Source organism: Pseudorasbora parva, chromosome 11 (genome assembly GCF_024679245.1).
Source record: "Pseudorasbora parva isolate DD20220531a chromosome 11, ASM2467924v1, whole genome shotgun sequence".
Lineage (NCBI taxonomy): Eukaryota > Metazoa > Chordata > Actinopteri > Cypriniformes > Gobionidae > Pseudorasbora > Pseudorasbora parva.
The window spans coordinates 9,985,533-10,001,754 of record NC_090182.1 but is presented as its reverse complement, the minus strand read 5'-3'; the positions used below and the strand labels follow the sequence as shown (position 1 = coordinate 10,001,754).

General features: G+C 38.3%; 1 protein-coding gene across 1 annotated transcript in view; it reads left to right on the top strand.

Moving 5' to 3' along the window:
• The first annotated feature begins 469 nt into the window (after positions 1 to 469).
• The window catches only part of gabra4 (gamma-aminobutyric acid type A receptor subunit alpha4), a 41,933-nt gene continuing 26,180 nt past the window's right edge, over positions 470 to 16,222 (top strand). Inside the window, exons 1-5 of the mRNA XM_067456984.1 lie at positions 470 to 1,073; positions 1,247 to 1,365; positions 6,467 to 6,534; positions 10,098 to 10,318; positions 10,947 to 11,029. Coding sequence (XP_067313085.1) covers positions 988 to 1,073; positions 1,247 to 1,365; positions 6,467 to 6,534; positions 10,098 to 10,318; positions 10,947 to 11,029 — 577 coding nt within the window. The 5' untranslated portion in view covers positions 470 to 987. The remainder of the gene's footprint in view (positions 1,074 to 1,246; positions 1,366 to 6,466; positions 6,535 to 10,097; positions 10,319 to 10,946; positions 11,030 to 16,222) is intronic.

The window sequence follows — 16,222 nt, the reverse complement described above, 5'->3', positions numbered from 1 at the left end:
TGGATCAGTTCAAATCTGATGCTTTATATAGGCTGTGATAGTGACAGGCTGGAGTTGCATGTGCAGAGTGTATGTCAGCTTGTGCTGATAAGGATCGGTGGATATGATTGCAATCAGAAACAATTCGACAAGAGTTAATTAGCTTTTCTTTTCACGTGTACCATCGAAGAGCCAACTAGGATCGAAACCAAACAGAGCACAGCGGGCACGCGCACGCATACTACATCGAAGAGTTTGTCCTGTCCCAGGTGCACAGGAATCGTAGGAGCTGCGTGTGGTTTGCCCTACTTCCTGTACAGTGCGACTGTACCTCGGACTGTGCGCGAGCATGTGTGTAACGTTGCGACAAACACTGACCCATTTCAATGTGATGTAATATTAACAAGCCCAGATAAGTTATATTTTTCACCCCTTGGAGTAGGAACTGTTATGCAAACGGGATTAATTATAGTACATGAACCGCAGAATTCAAATTTGCACCTTTTAGTTGCCAAGATCAATTAACACCCGTACCCCCAAAGTCAAAGTTTACCACGGGCAAGATCGGACATGACAAATGCCGCGTAAAGTGAGTTCATGCGCAGTGCCGCCACTAGAATAATAACCAAAGCGACGCGCTCGCAGGCAGACTTCTCTTAAGTGCGCTCGTGAGTATGTTGCGCGTCGGACGCACGTCCTAGTTTTGGCACTGATGCGAGTGTGTAGGAACCCAGCGCGTCCTCCTCTCTCTCCTCTAACCCCATCACAGCTAGACGCACGATTCCACAGGATGCCTCACCATATGCTTCTCTTAACTACTGAGTTTGGGGTTGGGATGTAGGCGATCCATCGGGCGCAGAGCGAGTTCTGGATTTGGATGCTTCGCTGGCACTGCTTTGCGGGTGATGGTGAAGCGCGTCTTGCGCGCTGCCGCACGTTTCCTCGATCTTTCCTCGGGACGTTTGGCGAAGGGAAATGTGAAGAAGGCTTAAAGAATGGCATGTAAACATGGTTTCTGCCAAGAAGGAGATGGTGACTGCGATGTACCCCACTTCTATTTCCACTCTCCTCTACTTTCTCTGTGTGGCGGCTTGGTGAGTTCTAACTGGATGTGAGCGTTACGCATGGCATCTTTACGCCTCGAGGTTACACACGTCAAACTCGGGCGTTTTTGAACTGTTTGTGCTGTTGATTGATACGAAAATAGGCGTAGATTTAATGTGTGCGCAATGTTAAAATGCTTCAGTTTGCTCTGTGTTGTTTTTAGCATAAAGAGAATATCTGGACAGATCAGAAAGGATGAGAAATTATACCCGGAAAATTTCACGCGCATTCTGGACCGACTACTGGATGGATACGACAACAGGCTCCGACCTGGATTTGGGGGTACGTGCCAAAAACCTTAACAGTCATGTGGCCAGAAAAAGCGCAGAGTGATTTAAAAGCTTTTTGCGCCAGGCATGCTCTCCAATTGTTGTGTTTTTAAAGCAGGTCGCATGCTGTTTACTAAGTGTTGTTTGTTTGGTGAGGGTTGGTGTCCTCTGAGGGGAGATGGAGGTGTAAGCCAACTCCAAATGTCCTTTTGCTGCCCACTCTCTTTCTCTGCTCACTCTCTTTCTCTCTGCTCTGTATCTGATAGATCAGTGCCGTTTAGATGTTTAAGCGAGTTTGGTTATGTAATCGCGCCGCGAAAGCCGCTTAATGCACATTTTAAGTAGGAAGAGTACAGATGTTCGCTTTGTGTGCGTAAACCGATAAGATTCCCGGCGCTCTCCTATCATTTAACAGCGCGCGTCAGTGTTTTAACCTGTTTAGCGAAGATGCGCTGCTCTTATAGTGAGCGATCAGCAAAGAATCATTTTACCGTAGCTCTAGTTTTGTGTACAGTAGCCCAACGCGATGGTCAATGTGCCTGAAACTTCAGAATTAACCCCTTGCGTGTGCATGACATTTTTAAAAAATAGCCAAAAAGATCTTGAAATTAAAGTTTCGTGGATATAGTCAGTGTGAAATGTAACACGTTATATTAACAACACGAAAAGTAATATTAGATTGTATAATGTTTAGAGATCATTTTGTGTTAGAAATGGCATTACACGTTTTCATATAGCTATGATGTATTAGTCATTACATAATATTGATGATAATTACTTATTCATGAAAGTTACTATATAAAGATCAACATCAAGACTTTCTGCGCACATCACAGTTTCTGCTCTCCAGTTTTCCTCTTTTAATTATTTGAGTCAAGAAATAAATAATCAAAGCAGAGACTGTGGATCTCTATGCGTAATGCTGGGATGTGATTGGAGCTCTGGGAATGAAGCTCTGGTTTTTTATGTAACTTTAGTGAAGAGGCAGAGAGCACATCTCTCCAAACAGAACAGCACACCCACCTTCACATGACAAGAGCTCTCGAGCGGAGCTGGATCAGGCTGGAGGGGCTTGATCAGCTCTCAGCTAGATGGTGTGGGTTCACAGTTCTAGTAGGATCGCATGAGTTGCCCTTGCCAAAGAATGTAGTGCTTCAGAGATGATAGATATCAAGGCTCGGGCGCGTCTCTTACCATTGGCCTGCATGGTTGCTGTCTGAAATGCGTTTGATCGTGGTGCCATGAGGACTTGAGTTTGAAGCAATACACTTTTCATCATACACTGTAGCCTATTAATTGTTTAGCCAAAAATGACATTTCAGTCATAGTTTACCCGTACGCTGTTATTTTCTTCTTCTTCTGTGGAACATAAAAAGTAGCACATTTGATGCATGTTGCTTGTGACAAAAAGCACCATAAAAATAGTCCATAAGACTTGTGCACAACATTTGAGGTCTTCTGTATTTGATATGACAAACTAAATTTTGTGTTTCTGTTTCTCCTGGCTTGCGATGACTTTGAACACAGAGCATGAGTCATATGGACTATTTTATGATACTTAAAAGGTGTTATTTTTTTATATATTTTTTTGGTACTTTTTTAGAGCTTGACATCTGATTACTACGAACTGTTTTGGGAGGAAAGCTGTGTGAACATTTTCCTTCTGTTTCACTTATGATGCAGGTTTTTGAAAGCACATTTTTTGAGGGGGAAAAAGAGATGTGCAAAAATATGAGAACTAAGCAAAAGTCTCAATTTGCTCTTTATTTTTATCTCATTGCTGTAGGAGAAACAATCGAGATATTAAAGAGATCTCTGTTGTGATTTTTGTGTGCATAGGGCTAAGTAGATTATTACTGTCTTTCATATTTCTGTAGGATTCATGGTTGTCAACTGTGAGAGATGCTCAGAGTGTGTGTTTAATGACAGATTATCCATTTCTTGTGTTTGACTGAAGGCACTTCTTTCTCAAGTTATTTACTCAGGAATCTATAAAAGAGCGTCTAGAACATTAAGAGTTCAACCCTCACCAGTTCAGCCAATGAGACTATTCAGTGATGAATCATGTGATTTAGAGCCTGTTGGATGTCTTTTTTCCCAGTCTGTTTTCAGTGACACTTTCAGTCTTTATTTATTTATTTATTTATATATATATATATATATATATATATATATATATATATATATATATATATATATATATATATATATATATATATATATATATATATATATATATATATATATATATATATATATATATATATATATATATATATAAATGCAGTAATATTAAAAAAGGTACACAGTGTCAATCATTCATACAGACACAAAACACCTTTGGAGTTTTGGAGTTTTTTTAAAGCTTTTTTAATTGGTAACAATGGCATTGGTTTGGATGTGTGGATCAGAATGGATCAGAATCAATCCTGCTCTAATGAGCTCAAGGATTTAAAGTGACAGACAAGCATGTAATTAAAATAAACAGAATTATATCTTCCTCTGGATTGGACGCTAATATAGTTATCTTAGTTATTGTTCTTGGTGTGAACGGGCCCTTAGGTTGTGTGGGTTGCTAGTTAATGTTAAAGCTGCAGTCTGTTTTGGTTAAAAATGATCCAAAATCAATTTTTGAGCAATAACTAGCTGGTGGTCAAAACTATCTGTTTACCTTAGCCCGATTCAAGACAGTAAGCTTGTAATGATGTTTTATTTTGAGAGGTACTGGTGGATTTCCCCGGAAATGTTTTTGCGTCATTACATCATGTCTGTATACATAAAAAAGGAGTCCGGCTACACTGTAAAAAAATTTGGTTGTTTTTTGTTGGCTTAACTTAAAAAAGTAAATAACCTGGTTGCCTTAAAATTTTGAGTTTATTGAAATTAAAAATGTGAGTTGATACAATGAAGGAACTTTGTTTAATAAATAGAAACTCAAAATATTTTTGTATCTGAACCACATACAAATTTTGATAAATCATGAAAATAGCACTATTTGGCATGTTTCACTGCATCATCAGAAATAAAACACACAATTACCCAATTACCCAATATGCTTACAAAATCTTTTAATAATATTTTAATAAAGATTGTCGAATCTCATAAAATCTTCATTGTATTAACTCAACATTTTTATTTCAATGAACTCAAAATTTTAAGGCAACCAGGAAACTTTTTTTTTAAATATTTTTTTTACAATGTAGTAGGCTGTCGCATGTGATGATGTTGCAGGTGGCGGATCATTTATAGCCTTTTCGCACATCAGCTGCAATAGTTAAATGTACTATTTTGATGGCGGACTATAATCCAGAAAGTTTCCAACAACAGTCATCAGTGACAACTGGAGATTCACTCGTATTCAAAAGCAAAAGATTGGAATTTACAGAAATTGAAATATAAAGGTAACATTAATAAACACTAAATACATGTAGTCACGCAATGCTAATGCTGTTACCATTAACAATTGGAGAACAGAGTATAACAATAATAGTAATTTGACTGGATTGATGTGATGTGACCTAAGTGATCGTAAGATTTAATCACAGTTGGTAGCACTTTTTTTTTCTCTCAGTTGGTCAGAACAAAATTGGCAGACATGTTACTCACTTGTTCAGATGAGATTTTTTTTTTTTTTTTTTTGGGGGGGGGGGATGCTTATTTTGTTCATACTTTCAAGCGGTAGAATCTGTGATTCCAAACTACAGTATCCACACCAGTGCGGTGAATGAATGACAGCCACACATACTCCTCAAAACTTTAGCCCATCCGTGCCGTGGCAATGCACAACTCGCTTACAGATGATAACTTCACAGATAACTGCAATTTCAGGTTTCAAACAGAGATGTCGACAAAGAGGTAAAACAACTTAAAGACTGCAGCTTTAAAGGGGTACTTCAGCGCTGGGAAGATGAATCTGTATTTAAACTGGGTCATTGATGTAGTAGAAATGTGAAATTATTTTTGAATTTGGTGCTTTCTAGTTTTTTATAGAAAAGACAAAAACTGTATTTTTGTCTCATGGGGATGAAAGACAACAATTCCCAGAATGCTTCGCTGCCCTACGAGGCCACTCCCAAAGCCACCGCTACTGAATCACTGTGACTGGATCACTTTCCCACTGGCTTCATTTTCACAAAATCAGTTCAGTTAGAGAACAGACACTACAATTAAAAACTCAACGTGTCTGTTCAATATGTGATTTAGCCGCTGAGGGAGTGTCACACAGCACAAACGCAGCAGGAGTCAGATTACATTTACCGTGATGAATGAGCTGAATGAGCTCTCGTGATGAGAGCTGAGGTAAATGCGTCCGCGCTTGCGGCATACATTCACAGCGAGTGTTCAGTCCGGCTCGTTTTCAGTTCATGCCTTTGGAAGCTTAACTTTCATAAGAATTAATTTGAGAAGTTAAAACACTCACTTTGCTCTGCACCGCTTTGCTTACATGAATGCCTGCAACTGCGAGCTGAGCTGTAAGTGTGATCTTTCACCGCCAATGTGCAGGTTGATAACGTGGAAATAGCTCCCTTCGCTGGCTGTAGTCTTTAGCCTCTGGCCAAAAAATTGTCAGATGATGCAAATTGACGATATTGATGAAATTGATGAGTGGGGAGTGGGGAGTAGGGGGTGGGGGGTGCACAATCATTCGAATATACTCCCGGGTTTCTACTGATAGAAAGCCATATGCTAATCGCTGAAGTAACCTTTTAAGCAATATAGCCAAATAGCTGGTTAGACTTTTTTTTTTTTTTTTGGCCACCATAATGTAGGAAATGCAGTCTTTCTATTATCTGTGTGGTTATCTAATGCCAGATAAGGTTACGGCATTATTAACAAATAATGAGAGATTTTTCAATTAGCTGCAACTCACATTCAGCTCTAATTTATCCTGAAATGAAACAAATACTTCACACCATCAAAGACATTTCTTAATGATCAAATAAAGTCATGTTCAAGAGTTTTTCTTTAGCAAGCCAAAATACGTTAAGAAAGGATTCATGTTGACTTTGACAGCAAAAAAAGCAAACGCAAACATTTCTTCTAGCTCTTTTTTCTAGTCATAAGAGGCTTATGGTCATGGTAATGTGATTCTAAAGATTTCTGTTTCTGTCCAGGTCCAGTGACGGAAGTGAAGACTGATATTTACGTCACAAGTTTTGGCCCAGTTTCTGACGTGGAGATGGTGAGTGCTCTCCGATGCTTATGATTATATGTGAACAGGTTGGATGTGTGCACGAGCAGCTGTTATATAAGGCGTCATATCTGTCCGCTTGGATATTATTAAAATAAATAATTCAGGCAGCTTGCCATTTAGATCAATGCAAGATGCTGTTGACTGCTTAGTCAGAGTAAATCAAGTACAGTGTGGTAGAGATTCGAAATAAAAAAATGTGATTGAGTCAACATTTTCGGCAGAGATTTTCCCCTGAGAACAATTTGAGGTTCAGCACCTCACAAAACAGCATACCAGTGCCAAATGGCAACACATTTCAGATTGGTACCTACAATATTAAAACCAGCATAAAAAGAATGCATTAAAGGGTATTCATAATGCATTTAACTCCATTGATGTATATGCAAGTGAAACAGAATTTTCATTTTTTATTTTTTTTTTGTCTTCATTTTTTTCCCAATCAATTCATACTCCAGTATGACTTGATTGTTTTTTCTCAGGCCAACACAATGTTGATCACATTAAGAGAAAATCAAAAGTTGTTTCAGAAGTGTAGAAAGTTTGGTCTTTGTTGCAGGATTATGCAAATAAAATATATTCTGTAAAATAAGATTGACTGATTAATAGTCTAGAACACAACCAACAATTAAATAAATACGTTTTAATAAGTAAATAGGGTTCATTTTGATTTTATGTTCTTTTTAAGTTGCAATGCATGCTTTTTGGGGGTGGGGTTAAAATCGTTATCCAAAATAAATAATCTAGCAACTACATAACCAGTCAGTGTTCAATATGATCCTCCCCCAAAATCGGGTCTCCCCAAACTGTCAGTCAGTGATTTTCCTAAGTATACAAAATATATAAATTTAAATTACATATATAGCTCACCTACAAAAACACATTAGTGCATTATAAAACCATCTTAATTTCTTACACTTCATTTACTGGTCCCAATTAACGGACCCAGTTTATCACTAAAGCAGATTGTTAAGCCTCTTCTAAAAGCAGCTGGATTGGAATGGAAGGTGCAGTATGTAATATTGACAGCTAGTGGTTGAAATGAGTACTGCAGTCCACAATTCAAAATATTGGAGAGAGTCGTTTCCCCCGCCCCGCGCCATCCTCCTCATACTCGATGCTCAGTTGAGGACATTGAGGTTGCCATATTGAGGACACACAACAGAAGCGAGTGCAGTTGACAATTGAAGGTGTGGAGACTTACAAACTGTAAGTTGATAAGTTGATTTAGTCGCGTCTTAATACTCCCGTTCAGAGAGATTGGATGCCAAGGCTTTTTAGGTTGGTAGATTCAAAATACTGCTGGGTAAACTGGTAATCTGCGGTATCGCACAGACCAAAACAAAAACAGACATTCTGACGTGGAACGCACATTTTAAAGTAGAATAACTGGCCGTAGCATTGCTTTTCAGAGAAACGGGTATGTGAGCTGAACATGTTTCCTAAATATCTGCAAACATATTATGGTATTTTAATGCTTCAGTAGATACAGCACCTTTAAAATTGTGATTTTAATGGCAGCTTGTAATCATGAAAGTTCTGAAGTTTGGAAACCTGGAATTATTTTTGTGTAGATCTGCTTTCTACATAGACTGGGTAAACCCAGCCAGATCTGCCGGTGATTTGATTTCGCCCTGCAACTCAGTCTGGAAACCTGTACATTCATTTCTACTGCTTCTGTTACACTTTTGCGGAAACCAATCACAGACTGGCTTATCCACATGGCCTGCTATTGGTGGGTTTAACACAATGACAGATTTTCTTTCTGTTGTTGCCTGTTGATCACCCCTCTTGTGGTCTGATTGTTTGAAGGACTATCCAATTGCATACAGAGTCATTTGAATAATGCCAGTTGATCAAGTCTCTTGTGCAGTAGAAAATACAGAGCAGACTACCCAGACCAATGATCAATTTTAAATTGAGCTTGGTATGGTGATCGCCAGGTAACTTTGTACTATGTACTGCACTTTGGACCAATCCATGTTTAAATTATATATTTTTTTTTTTTTTTGTATTTCATTGTTGTTATCACCAATAGTCAAAAGTAAAAGACCTCGGACACTAATACACAATAAATACACAAAAAAACTATAACTATAATAATAATTTGGATGGGTTGACATGTTCTGAGTTAACATTGTAGCCTGACAAGCCAGACTCACTTCAAGATGTTTGGTCTGGAAACTCACCATTGACAGGGCTCAATCTGAGGGGCGGGATAAACGGTTGTCTTTCAAACTCCCTCTGCAATTGGATAGAGATACAACCAACCAGAGCAACGAAGGTGAAGCGGAGCTTGTAGACAGATTAAACTTTCACCGTATCCGGTCGGCAAAACTCAGAACACATCTTCCCTTTTTAAGAATGACTTCAGTGCCATTCTGTTCTTTTCTCAGAGAAAAGCTTAACTCCAAGTCTTCCAGAGTAGCGGTCAAAGCTGATTCGAAAGACTGCCGTTCGCCAGCTTCTGTGTTTACTAGTAGCACGCAAACGCAACTCGGCCGTCATTATATTAAGCCCCGCCCAATGACTCTATACACGATGTGATTGGCCTGACCGGAGTTTGGTTTTTACAGCTGAGAAGTGTATTGAGAGTTGCTAGACGACACTCCTGGCATATTTGCTGCCACTAGGGTGCGTCAAGATTTCTAGGCTATTAACTTTGTGATCGTTAGATTCAATAATTTGATTTAGATTTCATTGGTAGCGTGATTTGTCCACACAATCTCATGGTAATCGTATAAATAGTACGAGTGTGAAATCTCGTGGAATTGATATGCTATGCAGTTTTTCAAGTGCATATGATACGCACTTTATGGCGTGTATATAACACGCTCTTGGGTAGGATTAGGGTGGTGGGGTGAGGGGTTTGTACGTATAATATGCCATAAAGTGCATATTATATGCATGCAAAAAAAAAAAAAAACATACCATATGCACGCCAAAACTCATTTTGGCATATACATTCCACGGGAATGCACACTCGTAGTATTTATACGTATTTTCGTGAGATCGGGCTCTGATTTGTTGATGAAGCTGCAAATAAATGCATTTTCTGGGTTTCAACAGAGATGGCGACAAAGAGGCAAAACTTACACACTACTGCGTTAAGGGTTACAAGGGATTTGAATTTATTTTTTTATTTTATTTTTTTTACAAGGAAATCCTTTATTTTTTGATGAGAAATGTTTTCATATTGACTTTCATACAGACATCGCAAAAAGAAAAGAAAAGAAAAGTAAATACAGTTCATTTTGATTTATTAATGTTGTTAAAGGTTACAGGGGAATTTATTTCTAGTTTTTTTCTGACATTTCTTTAAAAAGTAAATAGGGATCATTTTAATTGTATGTTGTTTAAGGCTTTTGGGGAATTTGGCAGAAGAACAGTTTGTCAGCACGAGGGTGTTTGTTTAAGTATCTAGACAATGTTTTGCAAGATTATGATGGATTTGTTGCTTTTTACAGAATCTCTCTAATGAAGCTTTCTGTCAGGAGTAAGTCAGATTGATCTGCGTGCGGTTTTGACTGCTGTATATTTGTACATTCTTCCAGGAGTACACCATGGATGTGTTCTTCCGCCAGACGTGGGTGGATAGGCGGTTGAGGTATGACGGCCCGGTGGAGATCCTCCGGCTAAATAACCTGATGGTGACCAAAGTCTGGACCCCTGACACATTCTTCAGGAATGGCAAAAGATCCGTGGCTCACAACATGACGGCTCCCAACAGACTCTTCCGAATCATGAAAAATGGTACCATCCTGTACACTATGAGGTACAGCACCCATCCATCCAGTCCTTTTACGTAGAAAAGACTTTGGCAGGCTATGCTTGCTCGTGGGTGATCATCATTTTGCCAAATAGGATGGGTTCCTGGATCATTTTTTGTTGGTTCTGCAACAGCATTTGTGTTCAGTGGAAAATAGCAGGTTGATATGAATGTGGCTGAGGCTTCAATCCCAGCTCCTAAGGCTCACTTTCAATACTAGTTGGTTGTTAGAAATGTTGTTTCATGTCCTACTTGGTGAAAGCCCAGCAAGCAATTTTGTGTTTAAAAGACGTCTAACGGTGATCCAAACACAGCCCTGATGTGTAGCCTATAACAAATCTAATAGACGTGTAACCAATAGCTCAATAATAAACTAGTCATCTAGATTATAAACATGTCAAAAAAGCCTATAACCTAATCTGTTGACTTTGTTTGCATGATGGAATATAATACATTCCAAGTTATTTTGGCAAAAACGACATTTAACCATATTCAAGGTTATTTTGTCTAGAAATGGGTTACTCTAGCTGGACTATATCAGGCCTATAGTCAACCGAGAGTAGACCATTAAAGGTGTTGGAGGACATCACACCCTCACTATTTTAACAATTTTTTATCTGTTTTCCCCCCACAGATTGACAATAAGTGCAGAGTGCCCAATGAAACTCGTCAATTTCCCAATGGATGGCCATTCCTGCCCTCTGAAGTTCGGCAGCTGTAAGGATTATACTTTATATATGCTGCCTTTTTTTTTCATCCCACAAAACACTAAAGCATAATTTGAGAAAGTGTTTCTGAGTAAAGGAACATGGCAGTTTATTTGACATGTTTGGGGTTAGGAGAAGAATATTACTTACGTACTGGTTCTTGAAGAGCACTGAAGTAATCCCTTCTTTAAAAAGGGATTTCTCTCTCTCTTCACTGTCAGATGACTTAACAAATCATGCAGGGAACAGAGTGGATTATTTAAGTGTTTTTTATTTTTATTTTTTATTTGCGAGTAGAGACCAAATACAATCTGAGTTGAAGTTCATCTATATGCTAGTCTACTTCTAAAAGCTGACAGAAATAACTTACAGCATGGGTATTTAAAGTGAACAGGTTTTCTCCAGCGGCAAAAAGGACCAAAACTATTGGTGACTCATCTTGTTTGAATTCCATTGCATTATTTTTTCCAATCAAATGCTTTCTAGAATGAACGCTGTGTCCCAATTAGCATTTTATCCATCCTTTGAAAAAAAAATTGTGTGCCCCAAATGTTACATGTTTGATTCGATCTACTAACACAAATAAAAGTGATTAAAAACTACAAAAATGACAGATGTGAGTCAGTGACGTTTAGAAGAGGTTTAGATAAATGGGTTTGATTAATTAATAATCAGTATCTAACCTGAAAAAAAATATATTTCAATATATTTATATTCAATGTTATCCACATTATATTTCATCTGCAACAGCATTGTAAACTTTTATAATAATGCATTCGGCCATTAACTTTTAAATGCATCAGTATGCAAACACACGAGGAGAGTCTCCGCAGGAAAGACCCACGACTGGGAGATCAACATGCTACTACATTTCCCTCCGAAATGGTATTAAATTAAATGTAAAGGATTTTAACTGTGACAAGATGATTGACAGGGCAGTTTTAACGGTGACAGGATGCATGCAACTAAGTGACAGAGCTGCCCAATAAAGAAGCAATTATGAAGCAGTGATATGTCCCAAAGCTTACCTACACTGTAAAAAATTATATGTCCAATAAGTTGTGACAACATGTGCTTTTACAATGCTTTAAGTCATCAAAATAAGTTAAGAAATGTTACACTTTTTTTGTTAGTTATGCAAGATGTAACTCGTTTTTTAAAGTCAGTTTAGCATAATCTATGTTGAAATAACTTAAACATCCAAGTCGACAAGTCGCTTGTACTTAAAAATTTCAGGCTGTGACTTTTTATTTTACAGTGTACTATCCCGCTACGCACTCAAAAGCATGTACTCTTTCTTAACAAAAACAGTACATACTTTAAGGGCGTAGTATAAGTAGGCGAACTGGGATGCAGATGTTATCTCAGATGCGAATGATCCTATATATATATATATATATATATATATATATATATATATATATATATATATATATATATATATATATATATATATATATATATATATATATATATATATATATATATATATATATATACAGACATAAGACACCCAGACATAAGCTACAAGTTTAATTATGCCCTTTACCTTGGATCTGAAAAAAAAAAAAAAAAAAACTCTTCTCCTCAAGGAGAAATTACTTTTCCCTCTGAGTGTGTAAATACAGACTTAGTTCATATTCTAAAAACTGAACAAAGAATCTCCATATCAGCAGGACTGTTCATGACAGACAGTCAGCAAAAATTAAAATGAAACATGAAGAAGAAAAAAACGAGAAAAGAAAGAGAAATCTGAAAAGAAGGCCTAATCTCAATTGTGAATATGTGGCAGGTGGGTTGGGCTCTTTTATGGAGACTGCTGGAAGATCTGGAGATAAAATCAGTCCAGAGAGCTCCTGCTGGCGCAGTGTGACATTGTGATGGAGGACGATTTCGATGTTGTGGTTTTTTAGTGGTGGTCGTGCTAATGTGCTGACGGATATCTCACTCTCTCTTCTTTGTCTTCTTATACATATTTCTGTCCTTTCTCTGGGCCTGGGGGGAAGCATCTAGACAGAGAGCTGTTCGTCCCCTGTAGAGTCGAGAAGGTCACCAGAGCTTTCCCTCGTGCCCCGGGACAGCGCAGACCTATAACAGATCTCGCTTTCATTTTACACTTATTCTTTGCACTCTGATACAGTTTTCTACTCCTCTCTCATGTCAAGTCATTCTCTTCTGTATTCATTTAACAGTAATGTGTGCTATGGTTACTTTCATAGTTAGGGTTAGGGATTTTTACTAAACTTCTCTGGCTTTGTGCCGTTGTCAAAGTGCAAAGACTGATATTTAAATATATATATTTCAGAGTGGAGCACAGCATTGTATATGTATATATGTATATATGTATATATGTGTATATATATATATATATATATATATATATATATATATATATATATATATATATATATATATATATATATATATATAGGTCCTTCTCAAAAAATAAGCATATGTGATAAAAGTTCATTATTTTCCATATTGTAATGATACAAATTAAACTTTCATATATTTTAGATTCATTGCACTCCAACTGAAATATTTCAGGTCTTTTATTGTTTTAAAACTGATGATTTTGGCATACAGCTCATGAAAAATTAGCATATCATGAAAAGGTTCTCTAAACGAGCTATTAACCTAATCATCTGAATCAAATATTTAACTCTAAACACCTGCAAACGATTCCTGAGGCTTTCAAAAACTCCCAGCCTGGTTCATTACTCAAAACCGCAATCATGGGTAAGACTGCCGACCCGACTGCTGTCCAGAAGGCCATCATTGACACCCTCAAGCGAGAGGGTAAGACACAGAAAGAAATTTCTGAACGAATAGGCTGTTCCCAGAGTGCTGTATCAAGGCACCTCAGTGGGAAGTCTGTGGGAAGGGAAAAGTGTGGCAAAAAACGCTGCACAATGAGAAGAGGTGACCGGACCCTGAGGAAGATTGTGGAGAAGGACCGATTTTTATAGACCTTGGGGGACCTGCGGAAGCAGTGGACTGAGTCTGGAGTAGAAACATCCAGAGCCACCGTGCACAGGCGTGAGCAGGAAATGGGCTACAGGTGCCGCATTACCCAGGTCAAGCCACTTTGGGCTACAGAGAAGCAGCACTGGACTGTTGCTCAGTGGTCAAAAGTACTTTTTTCGGATGAAAGCAAATTTTGCATGTCATTCGGAAATCAAGGTGCCAGAGTCTGGAGGAAGACTGGGGAGAAGGAAATGCCAAAATGCCTGAAGTCCAGTGTCAAGTACCCACAGTCAGTGATGGTATGGGGTGTCATGTCAGCTGCTGGTGTTGGTCCACTGTGTTTTATCAAGGGCAGGGTCAATGCAGCTAGCTATCAGGAGATTTTGGAGCTCTTCATGCTTCCATCTGCTGAAAAGCTTTATGGAGATGAAGATTTGGTTTTTCAGCACGACCTGGCACCTGCTCACAGTGCCAAAACCACTGGTAAATGGTTTACTGACCATGGTATTACTGTGCTCAATTGGCCTGCCAACTCTCCTGACCTGAACCCCATAGAGAATCTGTGGGATATTGTGAAGAGAAAGTTGAGAGACGCAAGACCCAACACTCTGGATGAGCTTACGGCCGCTATCGAAGCGTCCTGGGCCTCCATAACACCTCAGCAGTGCCACAGGCTGATCGCCTCCATGCCACGCCGCATTGAAGCAGTCATTTCTGCAAAAGGATTCCCCACCAAGTATTGAGTGCATAACTGAACATGATTATTTGAAGCTTGACTTTTTTTTGTATTAAAAAAACTTTTCTTTTATTGGTCGGATGAAATATGCAATTTTTTTGAGATTTGGGTTTTCATGAGCTGTATGCCAAAATCATCAGTATTAAAACAATAAAAGACCTGAAATGTTTCAGTTGGTGTGCAATGAATCTAAAATATATAAAAGTTCAATTTTTATCATTACATTATGGAAAATAATGAACTTTTATTACATAAGCAAATTTTTTTTAGAAGGACCTGTATATATTTATTTGTATTTGCTTGAGATAAGAATGCCATAAACAGCTGTGGCTTGAGGGTGAGTATATTATCAGATAATTTAATTTTTTTGGTGAACTATCCCTTTAACAACACCCTGGCAACTAGCAACAAAACAAGAATAGTGGAACTTGGAAGAGTGGACAGAAAACACCAGAACAACAAAAAATGTAGTTTTTAATAATACTCATGATGTACTGATACAGTATGTGTCTCTCTGTCACACTAGGGTTCGTTCACATCCCTTCGAAAAATTCTGTCATGCCCAGCATGACTTTGGATCAAAACTCATTTAGTCTCTCTGTCCCCTCTCTCTTCTCTCTTGTGCTCTCTCTTTCTATTTTCATGGGGTTGTTGGTGGGTGTCTTGGAAGCCCTTCCTCTGCTCTATTTCCCAGTGTGTGGGGGTTTAGAGACAGAAATGGAGAAAGAGACAGCGAGGAGGAGAAAAAAAAGAGAATTAAGCAAAATAGAGAGAGATGATGGTGGTGATGATGATGATGATCTCAAAGGAGGACAGGAGCGCAGGGAGCGTGCCGACGGACTCCTGGATGTGCAGTCAGTCTCTACTCTGTTTGATGTATGGATTTCTCCTCCATAAATGAAATCTGTCTGATTCTGAGCAGGAGAACATCTCAGCGGATCTGTTTCTGTGTCAGGATGATTGTTCTGCTTGGCTCGGATTTGAGATTGGCATGAACAGTGGAGGAAGTGGGCAGCAGTGAGGAAAGATCAGTGTCTTAGCGGCGACCGTTCGACCCTGAGCTCGAGGACTAATACTCACGGTTCCATGCGTAGGCATATCCAGAGGAAGATTTCATTGCTCATATATTGCTCTTTCATAGCTCGGGAGACCTAGTGAAGTCCTCAGATATGTTTCATTGAAGTATTAAATCCTTTATTTCATTGGGTGAAATAAAAATTAGACAATTGTTGTGAAATTACATCAGAAATGTTGGAGTTCGTTCTTCTAATGCCATTTTGACATCCTGCAGGAAAGGAATGTCTCAGATGAGATCTCTTTAATATCCCAATTGTTTCTCAGAGACAGATATTAAATTAAATGGAGATGCAAATGAAAAAGTCTCAGACATTTCTCTTGAGAAATACACTGAAGAACAAGCTGTTGAACAAACATAATTTAATTAAGGAAAACTTTTAAACGTAATTGAATTAAATTTGTCCAACAAAATGTAATATATAA